Source organism: Gadus macrocephalus, chromosome 17, assembly GCF_031168955.1.
Source record: "Gadus macrocephalus chromosome 17, ASM3116895v1".
Lineage (NCBI taxonomy): Eukaryota > Metazoa > Chordata > Actinopteri > Gadiformes > Gadidae > Gadus > Gadus macrocephalus.
In genome coordinates, this window is record NC_082398.1 from 6,257,201 (window position 1) to 6,271,513 (window position 14,313).

At 47.5% G+C, this 14,313-nt stretch overlaps 1 protein-coding gene across 1 annotated transcript in view; it reads right to left on the bottom strand.

Annotated features, from left to right (window-relative positions):
- poln (polymerase (DNA directed) nu) overlaps positions 1-14,312 on the bottom strand; it is a 45,565-nt gene extending 31,253 nt beyond the window's left edge. The window contains exons 1-14 of the mRNA XM_060035788.1: positions 14,228-14,312; positions 13,376-13,519; positions 12,992-13,085; positions 12,312-12,656; positions 10,768-11,893; positions 10,584-10,731; positions 9,225-9,367; positions 5,689-6,567; positions 5,084-5,253; positions 4,638-4,750; positions 3,905-4,041; positions 2,908-2,976; positions 2,743-2,803; positions 2,224-2,288 (exon numbers count right to left, since the gene is read on the bottom strand). Of these exons, the coding sequence (XP_059891771.1) occupies positions 2,224-2,288; positions 2,743-2,803; positions 2,908-2,976; positions 3,905-4,041; positions 4,638-4,750; positions 5,084-5,253; positions 5,689-6,567; positions 9,225-9,367; positions 10,584-10,731; positions 10,768-11,893; positions 12,312-12,656; positions 12,992-13,085; positions 13,376-13,511 (3,486 nt within the window). The 5' untranslated portion in view covers positions 13,512-13,519; positions 14,228-14,312. The remainder of the gene's footprint in view (positions 1-2,223; positions 2,289-2,742; positions 2,804-2,907; positions 2,977-3,904; positions 4,042-4,637; positions 4,751-5,083; positions 5,254-5,688; positions 6,568-9,224; positions 9,368-10,583; positions 10,732-10,767; positions 11,894-12,311; positions 12,657-12,991; positions 13,086-13,375; positions 13,520-14,227) is intronic.
- Between the last annotated feature and the right edge of the window lies 1 nt (position 14,313).

The window sequence follows — 14,313 nt, forward strand, 5'->3', positions numbered from 1 at the left end:
AGAGAGAGAGAGAGACAGACAGAGAGAGAGAGAGACAGAGAGAGAGAGAGAGACAGAGAGAGAGAGAGAGAGTAAGAGAGGAGGTGTTAGACAGTGAGGGAAAAGAAGCAGCCAGCGGGAGAGAGAAAGAGAAGAAAGAGGTTTAAGTCGGATTAAACAGGAAGTCTTAACGTGTGGAAAAGGTTTGAGGGGGAAAAAAAGCGAGAAAGATAAAGCGAAGATAAGGGAATGGGGCCAAGAGGGATGGAGGAAGAGGAAGGGCTGAATTAAGTCTGACCTCATCCGTTCCATTGTCTTTTCTGAATCCATCTCTCTCCCTTTCTGTCAGGTAATCGTTTTGTGTGTGTCTGTGTGTGTGTGGGGGGGGGGGGGGGGATTTGAAATGACCACATTGAGATCCACATGTCATTAAGAATCAGCTGCGTGTCATGTGAGATGCACCTGGCTGAGCGACATCACCTGTGCCTTATAATGGTGGATGTGACAGCAACCTTAAAGGCTGTCAAGGGTAGTGGGCCGGTGTTTATCATGTACAAAATCTGAACGCACATCTGAAACACACTGACAGGACGTGATGGTGTGTGTGTGTGTGTGTGGGTGTGCCTGGCTGTGATGGGGGGGGGGGGGGGAGGGGGGGGGGGGGGGCCAGAGGGAGTTTTGTGTCCCACAGAGTTAAAATACAGAACAATGAAAAGGAGGAATAGCAGGGGGGGGAGAAGTTAATACAAGGCTCTTTGTGTGTGTGTGTGTGTGTGTGTGTGTGTGTGTGTGTGTGTGTGTGTGTGTGTGTGTGTGTGTGTGTGTGTGTGTGTGTGTGTGTGTGTGTGCGAGTATGTGTGTGTGTGTGTGTGTGTGTGTGTGTGTGTGTGTGTGTGTGTGTGTGTGTGTGTGTGTGTGTGTGTGTGTGTGTGAGTGTGTGCGAGTATGTGTGTGTTTGTGACCTTGACATAGTCAATGAGGAGGACCCATGCAGTGACATGCACTCAGAGCCATTCATTTCCGTATGTGCAGCATAGTGATGGCAAAAAGCACATTCATAGCGGCACTCCTGCGTTTAGCTGACCTGGGTGTGCTTGCTTGTCTGTGTGTGTGTGTGCTTGTCTGTGTGTGTGTGTGCTTGTCTGTGTGTGTGTGTGTGTGTGTGTGTGTGTGTGTGTGTGTGTGTGTGTGTGTGTGTGTGTGTGTGTGTGTGTGTGTGTGTGTGTGTGTGTGTGTGTGTGTGTGTGTGTGTGTGTGTGTGTGTTTGTTATAACAGACAGTGATGCTCCTTCCTCGAGTGAGAAGTGAGAAGAAACAGCCTCTCTCTCTATTTATAGACACACAGTACTCACCTTCAACAGCAAACCCCCTGCTTGGGACTGTGAGTCTTAAGATTGTGTGTGTGCGTGCGTGCGTGCACACAGACAATGAGAGAGAGACAGAAAGAAAGTGCGAGAGAGAGAGCAAGCAAGACTGCGACAGAGAAAGAGATACCGGTAGAGAGATAGAGAGACAGAGTGACTCAACTTTGTCAACGCAAATATATAACTATGCAGTGCTGCTCCGGTGCATTGGGAATACATTGAGCACTATGTGTATAAATTACCCTTAGTAAAAACAATCTTATTCGTATTGCCTTTCCTTAGGTCCAATGATTTAATGACTTTGTTGGACAGCCAGCCAAAAAAAGAAAAAAAAACTTTGATTGCAATCGTTTCGTTGTCATCTCCTCTGTTCCATGGGGAGTAGCTTGATTGGGAGAGCTTATGTGTGTGTGTGTGTGTGTGTGTGTGTGTGTGTGTGTGTGTGTGTGTGTGTGTGTGTGTGTGTGTGTGTGTGTGTGTGTGTGTGTGTGTGTGTGTGTGTGTGTGTGTGTGTGTGTGTGTGTGTGTGTGTGTGCGTGTTGCTTTTTTGAGCATGACTCGGCAATGTGAATGACATTGAGGAACCATGCTTGCGATGCACAAGCTACATTCAAACAGCCTTATGTGCATCATTTGTTTGCAAATTAATATAAATGTTTTATGAATGTATTCATGGATTCATGGATTTATAAGAACATTTACTGTTTTTAACATTTTTGGTAGAATGCCTGGATATGGATATTGCGCTGTATTGACGATTATATAAAACTATATTATTGTAAGTGATATCTTACTGCACAGTTGGTCCCATCACGGTGGTGCAAGGGCAACCCAGGCTAACATACAGTATGTTGTGCACATATTACTGCCCCTGTCTTACCCCCAACATGTCTGAGGTGGTCTTCAGGGCCTCCCTGTCCACATGGATCCTGTAGCTCTCCATGGCTGAAACACCAGGGACAGAAGAGGATGGAAGCGCATTCATTCACTCACGGCACAGTAGATAGATACTGGTAGAATGAGGGGTTTTGAAACTTAACAACCACAACAATAAATACGTCCCCGCCGCCACTTCTCCCTCCCTCCCGCATGTTAATCCACCATTAGGAATTGTTGTACCTCACTGACACCTATTATTGAAAGCCAACAAATCAGGGAAGCGATGCCCTGATTGGTCAGAAATTAGCCCGGAGCCAACTAAAAACGAACAAATTACTCTTAAACAACAGCACTCTAATCGTACCTTTAAGATTCATTAAGAACAAAAAGGGTGATCAGAAGAAGATGATATTATGTTGTAATGCCTCTGTTATGTCTTCCTTATATTCTCTCAAGGTTCATGTGCTTATGTTGTATTGTATCTTGTATTGTACACGTTTGACATTTAGAAACAGCTCACCTGCCAGAACTGGGATCATGCTGAGCTCAAGAGTGGAGTACAACTGCCACAAGCCCTGGCTCTGAACACAATCACAAGTACACCGTCACTCCAACGCGCGTGCGTGTGTGCACGCACTCATGCACGTACACTCAGGGTTAGAGGGTCTGAGGGTGTAACACATACCTGCAGTTTGGCGCACAGCTCCATGTTAAGCCGGTAGAGCAGATTGAGGCCGGTGATGGCCTGAGAAGCCTGAGATAGAGTGAGGTAGACAGAGGATGTGGGTGGGGGTAAGACAGCCAAAATAGGATCAACCGCTCTGTGCCGGTCTATTGATCCGCACATGGCAGAGTGGTAATGCATTCACATTCTCGGCCTACTGGCAGAGATGTGAAGATTTATTAAGGGAATCAATCTTCCCAGAGCGTGGAGGAGGTCGTTGTGGGGTTTGTTAACAGGGTGGAAAATGCAAGAGGAGGTCTCGGTGCTGTTTGTGTGTGTGGGTGTATCAGGGCCCCACGCTTTTTCGCTGAGCAATCTCCAGGTATTTTTTGCAGGACATTTTCAAACCCTTTCTGTGCTCACTTACATCTTATAGGAGTATCTAGTCACAAAGCCTGGCAAGCTGACTTATGACCTTTGACAGACCATTGTGCAACTTTAAGTCGGTGACTAGACATAGGCCACTCAAACATGAAACAGTTTTTTGAGCGCAACTTACCAAATTTGGGATGACATATTCTAGCTTTAACCAGGACAATGTGATGTTATCCATGAAAGCTTTAACTAGTTTCCAGTGCCCTGGTGTGTGTGTGTGTGTGTGTGTGTGTGTGTGTGTGTGTGTGTGTGTGTGTGTGTGTGTGTGTGTGTGTGTGTGTGTGTGTGTGTGTGTGTGCACGTGTGAGTGTATTTGTGATAGAGCTTCATCATGTGGTTTAAACGTTTACAAAACAATCAAAACAGCATGCAGAAGTAAGAAGGCAGTTTGCAAGAATAACAAATTAGCGATTTGTTTTGTTTTTCTCATTTGAATCCAATTTGGTTAAACTGTCACTACACAACAAGGCATAATGACAGATACCGCCTCCCGATGCCATTAAAAAAATGCTTTTCCATCTCAGAGTAAAAGAAGGACTTCCCAAACAATCCCGCCTCCCTCTGGAGACGCACCAACCCTCACCTTGCTGGTTCCCGGGGCTGGCTGTGGAGGAGAGGGTCTCAGATGTTTTTTGATCAGGTCCCGGTAGCAGGTGGCTGGGTCCGCAGGGTCCAGAAGCCAGCCTGACACCTGGGGATCCTGGATACGACAGCCGAGGACTAGACGCAGAGCACAGAGCACAGAGCAGGGTTTTTCCTGACAAACTCAAAAAAATTCGCTGTACTTCAAGAGAGTGGGAGTGATAGGAAAGTAATCTGGGATTCAGTCCATTGACCTGCTGTGTTATAGCAGAACTTTTGAACAGTGTTACGCCTTGTTTTGTGTTTTGTAACGGAGATATTCAACCGAAGCAAACTCATTCGCGAGAGTGGATAAAACTTTCAGAAGGGAATTTTAATAAGTGTATTTCTACATTCACCAATCTACGTGTTTTTTATCTGAAATCCTTACACACACTTTTTCTCAGATTGCTAGCCGAGTTTGTGTCAAAGAATAACGCAGTTACAGACCCCGGCCACCGGAGGCATGATTGGTCAAACTAAATGTGAAGTGGAAGAAAGTGAGGTGCCCCCTTCACCCAGATTGCAGCTGCCATCAGACTTAAGATATCAATCTAAATTCAGATTAGTCAGGCTGATATATGAGTGACTGCCACTTCAAGCCCGGCTTTGTTTCCCAGTTATGCATTGTGAAATATCACAATGGTGTGATCATAATAAGCGAGTCCAGCTCTAGATGCGGGTCAGAGCCTTGCCTTGTTTCCAGCTGATCTGCGGTCTGTAGTGCTGCAGGGCCGTGCGCAGCAGGTCCTTAGCTTTATAACACACCAGCAGCCCAGCGCCTGACACCACCTGCACCAGCGTCTCCCTACAGGAGCACACACACACACACACACACACACACACACACACACGAAGACTTCAACCAAACATACACATTAGTGTACACTTCAACACAAACAGACATATCCGTTAAAATAGATTTTAATCAAATCCCACACCCACACACACACACACACACCCACACGCACACAGATACACACCCACACACGAATGCACAGATACACACAAAAATGCACCTGTACACACACACACACACACACACACACACACACACACACACACACACACACACACACACACACACACACACACACACACACACACACACACACACACACACACACACACACACAGAGACCTAGTGAAGCTCTCCTGGCTGTGCTGTGCGTGTCGCTGGGCCCATGCGGGAGCGTGTTCCAGTCGGAGGTAGAAACAGGTGTCCCCGGGGTGCAGGTGGGCCCCCGGCCCGCTGTGATCCAGCTCCTGTCTCATCAGGACCAGCAGGCCGCACACCGGGGGACTGGGGTTCTGGAGCCAGAACCAGGTCGATTTAATAGGTATGGATCCATCTAGTCTGGAGGATTCCTCCATCTACTTAGTGGTGCAGGGTGTTAGTATTTATTGTTCAGTTATTCCAATTTTTGATTGTACACATTCGTTTTGTTTAGTATCGTTCATTCCATGCACATAAGAAATGATTACTCCCAACAACAACTCCCTCCTCTTCCTCCACTCATCCTCCCTTCATTCATTCTCGTTGATATGAACACCAAGCAGTTTGATTTGACCGTTTTCACTCAATAGTGTGTGAGTGATATAGGAGAGGGGAGACGTGTAAGGCTTATAATTGGCTAGTCAAAAAAAACAAAAACAAATCTTTTAAGCCCAGGGCGACCGAACCAACGAAGCGTGACCCCGCATCCACCGATCCACGCCCCCATCGAGACCCTGACCCACGCTCACCTGTTCCGGGTCAAACTGAGTGCTGCCGTCCTGGAACACCATCGTCAGCGCCGTCGCTCTGGCCCCGCCCACCCTCCTCAGCAGCCACGCCCTCTCCTCCAAACTCATCCTCCCAGCATCCTTCACTCTGGGGTCGGAGGTGACGCCTGCCGCCTGATCAGCGGGACGTCCCCCTCTGACGGCGTCCTTCTGAGCTGAAGTGGCCCCGCGGCTCGTGATCTTGCCCGGGCCCTGTCTGGCCCGTTTCTTCTTGGGAGCGGTGGACACAGCAGCGCTCGCGATCGAGGCGCTGGCGTTATCCGCAACCCCGCCGTGGCTTGTATTCATCTCGCAGTGTGTCAAGGGAGAACCCCCAGCCCCGGCGATATGCTGGTGTGGACGCATCGTGTGCTGTGTCCACATCGGGCCGTCCGTTCTACTGCCCCCCGCCAGGCAGTCCGTGGCCGGGTGAACGGAACGGGCTCGGGCCTGCCGCACCTGGGCCGACGCTGGAGGGCACAAGCCCAGGTCCTTAGAGGGGACGGATCGAGTCGGGGCCTCCGTGTCGTTCTCGTCGGCTTCCCGGTCTCTGTTGGCCCTCCGGTCCCCTCCGTCTCCCCCTGTCCTCCCCTGGGAGGAGCGGGGGGGCTCCCACTTGACGGGGCGTCTGGGCTGGGAGGTCCTGGGTGTCTCGGTGAGGCCGGCGTTCTGCTCTTCCCGTTTCCTCTTGATAGAAAAGGCGGGGATCCGGGAGGGCTTAGGTAGAGCCGGGCCGAATTGGGAAATGTCTGAACTTCCACGGAATGGTCCGGTGTCTGAGCGGAGGTTTTGCCCGGGCGTAGGGCGTGTGACCGGGGGAGGGTCTACACATTCAGTGGCAGACAATAAAGGCTGTTGAGACTACAAGAAAACACGATATGGGAGAAAGGTACACAATTAGAGTATAATCACCCCATTTTCACCCCGTTTATATGTATGTATATATATATATATATATATATTCTTCCTGTTCTGCAATGTATGTAGCATGTAGGATTGTAAAATGTACTGCAATCTGTCATACGTCGGTAGTATTATCGGCAGTACACACACATACATGTTAACGTGTGTGTAGTCTGTAGTACAGTACATGTTGAGACTGTGTAGCCTGGTGCGGACTGCCCCTCAGCACTGTGTGTACCAGACAGCCAGAGAGAGGGAGCCAGACACTGTCTGTCTGATACAGCAGGCTTCACGCTGTGAAACGGGCACTGCCTCCACCTCTCTCCCTCTCTCACACACACACCACCACACACACACCCACACAATCTCACTCAAAGCATCTCCCTCCCTCAGATGAATACACACACGATGTCACTGAGAGTCTCTCTCACAGTTACTTTCGCTCAGTCTATCTCAAGCACTCTCTCTCACACACCCCCCGCCCCCTAACACACACACACACACACACACACACACACACAAACAACCACACACACCCTCTACAGTAGCTTATCCTCCCAGCATCATAATCATAATCGACAGACAGCCAGAGTCGGTTTCTGGGTCCTCATGTTGGCCTCCAGGTAACCTCGTCAAACATCCCACACCTTCATTATTCATATCCCCCCCCAAAAAAAACCTCCATGCCTAAACTCACAAGCGTGCACGTCTGTGTGTGTGTGTGTGTGTGTGTGTGTGTGTGCTCCTGCACCGCGAGTGTACACTGTACAGAGTGGTGATTCAGGTCCTGTGGTTCTCCCAGGGAGAGCCAGGGAGGTCCTTCTGGCCAGGGCAGGGGGACAAACGCCCTCCTCCGGTGGGGGAGGGTACAGAGCATGTCTGTGTGAGCCCGGGTTCGACTCTGTGTTTGACTAACTAACGATATCTTCCGAAACCATGAGACCTCAAAGCATTATTCTATCATCATATATACCCAGGTAGCGTTAGGAGGCATTTGGATGGAGTCATCGTGGTTCCCCCAAAGAGGAGGTTCCCTCCAGGTAGAAAAGGTTTATGGGTTGCGATCGACAGGTAGCATACATATATCCGTGTTTCGGCCTGCTAAGCTCTAGCTGTACTGCTGCTGACCGACGCAGTATGGTCAAACCTGAACCACTTCTCCCTCTCTACTATAGCTCCAGGGTTTCCCCCAGCACTATCTTGTTAAGGCGGCCGCCTTAACAAGACTAGGGCCCCGCCTTGACTACCAATGTATTGAAAAAAAAAAAAAAAAGAATAAGTTGAAAAAAAATAAAATAAATGGCATTCGTAATACTCAGGTAATACTGTTTACAACATTAGTCGTGCCAATAAAGTTTTTTGAGTGTAATTGAGACGGGGACATCTGGTGGTTGAATATATTGTTGCATAGTCTATCATAGTCACCTGTCAATCTACCGCCAGTGACGTGCGGTGAGGTCAGTGAGTGGGTAGGCACTGAGTTCTGAAAGCCAGATTTCTCTAAACCTATATATTGTTAAATCAAAAACAATAAACAACAAACAGGCACGCACGGCCGATTTCAAATAAGTTCCTCCCTTTCACTCACTCACACACACACACACACACACACACACACACACACACACACACACACACACACACACACACACACACACACACACACACACACACACACACACACACACACACACACACACACACACACACACACACAGACGGGACGTATATGAAATGTCACGACGGTGACTTCAGGTTTGCCCGTAGCCTACTGTAGTTTGGACTAAATGATTAAACATCGCATCCATCGACTTAACGGACCCCTCCCTCACACCGAGGGCCGAAAAATCGGCATGTTTGCACAACATTTGTACCTACTGTTGTTTATTTATATGGAAATAAACAGTCGTTTATTTCATTCATGCGTACTGGCATCTTTGAGCAAAATACCCCCAAAACAACACCACCGACTGCTTACCACCTTGACTGAGACATTTACTGAGCTCTTTTCTCCTCGCTTGCTATGCGATGCAGTTCTGTTAAGATCTCGCATGTATGTCCCCTTTCCTCCCTGGGTTCGTGACACATCGACCTGTCCAGCTATCCTGCCATCGATTAATGGTCTGTAAAACCAAGGCTGCCCTTCCTTGGATCTATTTTTATTTGTACCCCCTCTGCCAATTGCGCAAACACACCGTAAACGTGTGTTCCTTTCACTCCAGAGCTCTTCACCGGAGTGTTCTTAAAGAGGATGTTGAGGGGAAACATCGTTAAATGAACCTACAGATATTTTTTCAATCTACATGTGCTCCTTTGAGATCCCCCACAGATTCCTAATGCTTTTCCAGGGAGCTCTCTGTATCCATTTTTTTTTTTAGAGTCCTCTATATGCTGACCTTGACAACCTCAAGATACAGCTTGAGGTGGAAGACAAACTGAAACTGAAACAAGACATGGAATTGATATGCCATGGAAGTAAAAAGAAGAGTACTAATGAATAAAACAGGCTCAATAAAATGTGCATTACACTTGATTCTTAACCGGGCTGACAGGTTAGTTGAGTTTAGGTTCACTTTCAACAATGAGTGTAGGATGGTTGACGGATCGGGACTCACTTGAAGGGTGTCACGGATATGGAGGGTGGCCTCTAGGGGGGCGTTCCCATGGAGAAGAGGGGGTACCCTGAAGCCAGACCCTGTGGCCCCTCCTTCCTGAGACAACCTCAGTGGGGGGCGTTGTCTCTCAACTGGTGAGCCCTCTGGGGTGAAAAGGGGAAGGTTAGCCTTTTTATAGTTATTCAAGAACCAGTTGGTGGATCTGCACTCGAGCATAGCGCACGAATGATACAGTTCATCACTTTGTATATGAGTGTGAAACACAGAGACAGAGAGAGAGAGAGAGAGAGAGAGAGAGAGAGAGAGAGAGAGAGAGAGAGAGAGAGAGAGAGAGAGAGAGAGAGAGAGAGAGAGAGAGAGAGAGATGGATGAGGACGAAGTGACCTTGGCTTGAAGGATTTGCATCAAGCAGAGTGTACAAGCAACTCGCTGACTCAGCTGCGGGGGACCCCTGCTATCGGCTTGTTACTAGCATAGCCCTGGTAACGTGAGCATGCTAACAACAAGCTAACAACAGCACCCAGTCAGCCCAATGATTTCTACCCTTCAAACTATCTTACATTACCAGGCAAGTGATGATATAACACTGGCCCAGAGCCAGTGGGCTGTAGGGGACCTGACGTCACATGAAACCCTGTAGCGCCCTCTGCTTCAAGAGCCTTTGATCCAGAGAGTGGATAACTTATAAAGAAGACGGCCAATGGTTCATTTGGAAGGTTTAAGGCAAAAAGTTTTCTAACCTGATGGTGGTTCATGTCGAAACTATATAACATGTTTTTGATTATTTTTCACTTGATATTCTATATGCTCTACTTATTTCCACAACACAAATTTCCACAGTGGGAACGAACATACATTAGGCGCACATACAACTACCAGCACTGGGGACGGGGTGGTCCAGACTTATATTGCATATTGAAAGGTTTGAATTGACTTTGAACAATAACAGTGAACAATCGGTTGAATTGACTAGTGTCATTATTTCTCAATGCTTTTGGAAGTGAAATGAAGCCATTTTATCCCATATTGACCACATGATCTACCATGTGATTCTACAAGGACCATTCTTCCTGTCAAAGTGAGGCACAGGTTTGCATAAAACAGCTGCTTCGTGGTACAAAGAACAGTATCATGAATGGACGCATCAATATACGCAAGTATACACAACATGCCAAGTGTAAGCAAACAAAACTGCATTTGTTGATGAAGGCATTTTCTTGTACAGTTGGATGTTTTCAGTGCTAACTGCAGTATTGTGGCACACTCTAGTGGTGAATGCAGCAATTAAAAAGTTATGTAAACCATTAATCGACCGTAGATCGAAGGTTTAGGTTCAAGCTTACACTGTGCTTGACTCACCCAATGCAGGGCTTCCATTGCCCTCATTTGAGGTTTTCAACAAGGGCTCATTTTCCTCCTCCAACATCTCCTGAAGGACCATTCCCCTTTCAGATGGACCGGCCTCTTCCTCCTCCTCCACCTCCTCCTCCTCCACCTCCTCCTCCTCCTCCTCCTCCTCCTCCTCCTCCTCCTCCTCCTCCACCTGGACAGGGTGGGTCCTCCCACCCTGGTCCCCCCCCATCTGTTCCTCAGCTTGGGTCGTGCCGCCCTGCACCCTCCCCGCGTCCGTCTCCAGGACTACCGCAGCAGTCGCCGCATCTTCCTCATCCCTGACGGCGGTGTCTGGTCCATCGGGTAGGGGGGCTCCACCAGGACCGAGTTCTCTGTTGGAGGACTCCCTCTGTTCCTCTGGTCTTTGTGGGCCCTCCTCCTTATCTCCAGCGGTCTCGAGCTCTGATGTCTTTTGGGTAGTTTGAGCTCCCTGGGTTACCATTGTGTTGACGCTTTCTTCCAGTAACACTGGGGTCAGTTCTGGGGTGATGCTACGGCTGGACCCCCCTGTTGCTATCTCTTCGTCCCTGGCACCGGGTTCATGAGGAAACCCTTCTCCGACATCTTGGTGTTCGGTTTGCCGGCGGGCTCTACCGTCCACATCAAAGTCCGACGCAGTGTCCATTTCATCTGTGATGGAGATGGGGAACTGTTTCCCTTCCATTCTTGACGATCCATGGTTTTCTCTGAATGCCTCTTGCTCCCTTCCACCATTTGAGCACTTGCTTCTAACGTGGTTTACTTCACTCGGCACTTGAGACTGATTTTCTGGCTCTTCTTCTCCTCTGTCTACATCCATAGCTTCCACAATATCTACCATCAGACCCGCCCCACCGTTCCTATTCACGTTCAGTGGCTCATACAGCTGTCGCCGGTCAAAGCCTGTCTCTGGTCTTGTCTTGCCTTGGGGAAGCGAGAGCTGCTTCCATGGTTTGAGAAGTGCAGAACCCCGCCCCTCATACCAGGCTTTCCCATTTCCACCCCCAGTAGAGGCCACTTTAACGTGGTCCAATCTTGGCAAGCACACTTTATGTTGGTTCTTTCGAGGTACATTTTGGAGGTAATGATCATCTTGGCATCCATTCCACTCCCGTGCACCAATTTCTCTCGGCTGAACCTTGTTCTGTACATCTGGTAGACAGTACTCAGACACTTGGCAGACATTAACAGATGATGGAGTTGGTTGGGTTAGGCGGAGATCGGGGTAAAATGCATCGAGGTCTGGACCTTCTCGAGGAAGGCTGAGGGTAAAAAACGTCTCAGGTTCTTCAGATAAGCTGCAGGGAAAAAAGCAATATGCAAAAATCTAAGACCCAAATGTCTCTTACAAACTGACTAAAATATTGAGCAATGCATTGGGTCAAGTGACGGTCATCTGAGACTGTTGTTGAGCATGACATTGCATTTCATTGAGTATTCTCTAATAATCAAATGATAGAAATCCAGTGATAAAAGCTAAATACGCAACAAAATCTCAAATCAAAAACACAGTGCTGTACCGAATACACAAGGATATGCGAGGACAAAGGATGGCAACATTTAACTAATAACTACTTAATAATACTAATTAGGGCGACTAGTCCGGTCAAACGAGACACCATCCAAATACACACAAACATGCAAAATACACTTGCTTGGCTTTTAATATAAATGTAAACCGACACCACCTTTCAGATTCCTCCCTGCCTTGCTCACCTCTTCCAGGGGCTAGTGTCTTGCTGAGCAGGCAGGCCAGGCCTGTGCAGAGACCAACCATTACTTTGAGATCCTCCTGGAGCCGGCAAGACCACAGCTCTTTGGGGAGACGAGAGGGTGTGGCTCGCATACGGTAGGTTCCTGCGGCGGGAATCAGACTGGGACAGGAGCTGGTTGTAGTCTTTGCTGGGAAGGCACGGCCGTGTCTTACTTGAGGTGCTACCAAAGGAGTCTGGGTTCTGAGAGTGATCTGTCTGCTGGGAGGAGTCCCAACTGGTGGCCGCGGAGTATGATGGGGTTCTCAGCCAGGATGAGGAAGAATATGGCTGGGGTTGCGAGCCAGGTCTAAACAACAGCAATTATGTGGCAAACGATTATAACCTTTATAGCTGACACATCTATTATTGTACCCTTGAAAAGAAACAATTAATTGAATTTCCCGGAAATTTCCATCCACTAAATGGATCCTGGTACATAATAATATAAATAGCTTGCTCCCTTTTAAATGCATATGTGGGTTTGGTGACTTTATTGCCCCAGTGTGAGTTGTGAGCCGTCAATTAATGGATATTGGATATTTTGGCACCCACAAGATCAATATGGTCAGAGTGATAACCAAAGCATTTGTCCCAACGATACACATGTGTTTGTCTTTGTGTGTATTGTGATAAATGACTTACCGTTCAGTTTCCCTGCCTTGCATCCTATGCTGAGTTGTGTTCCAGCCAGCCTGCACCAAGTGCTCCCTCTGACTTCCATAGCCCTCATCGACTTCTAACATCGGAGACAAAACGGCATAACAATGACCGCTACAGAACACTACAAGAATCACTTCATGTAAACTCCATTTTTGATTGCCTTATCACCATATTTAACAAGTGTTTCATTTGAAATGGTTGCGAATGGAACTAGTTCAATACGATATTTTTGGCCAGCCACAGATATCCATCTTGGAACTGCTGCCATTGTTTCAAATGTGTTGGCATGTAATCGTGGCGGAAAGCACTAGTGTCTCTCTCTTGCAAACCAGGTCAGTGACTCCGACTGTTCCTGTCTCGACTCACGCCGGCTGTAGCGGTGGTTGCTTCTGTTTCTGGATGGGGGCAGAGCCTGGGCCCGCAGGGCGGCCAGGATCCTCTCTGCAGGCTGGGACAGAGGACCAAAGCACAGGCTGCGGCTCAGGCCTCCGTACCCCTCCATCTAGTATCCTGCGTAATCGACCCAAGAGAACAATGTGAGGGAGAAAAAACCTTGATGATAACCAACCATGATGACCAGTCAATGTATTGAATGCAAACTGGACTCTGTTCAAATTATTTGTACGTTGAATAATATTTGAAAACTGAAGCTTTTAGGCCATGTCCCATTTATTGGTAATATTAAATATTTACACTTTCACATTACAATCACTAGACTGTTTTGATCGGTGGGAAGCACTCATTCTCTGCAACGCAAGCCTCAACACGACACATGAGAAAGCAGTAGTTTGAAACTATAAGAATTTCGGCTACAAGAATATCGGTGTACTTGTAGAGAATCTCATATAAAGGCAATATTCAATATATCACTTTGTCTTTGAGGTTGATCAATTGGATAAATTAAGTAGGAAATTGAATTTGTTTTTCTAATTGAGGGTGTATAAACATACTGTTAAAACGAGAGCATTAAGGTTTATGGCGAAATGAATAATCAGTGTTTTGGAGGTTGTCAGATTAGAAATTGCATTCATTCGGCTCGAATCCTTAAATACTAACGTTAGCTTAATCATAACACGTTAACTACGTAGCTAGAGTATTCGTACCTTGGATATCACAAATGATTTGCTAGCGTAGGAGTGGAAATATAACAATATAATACATGTATGAAACCGGTGTAATGGAAAACGAGTTCATAATTTATTTATGAAAATAACATACCAACAAAAGTACCAGTAAAAATATCCGGCTGTTTCTAGAAGACCTCAGCTGCTGGTTGTTGTTGATGCGCGCGCTATCAATCAAAT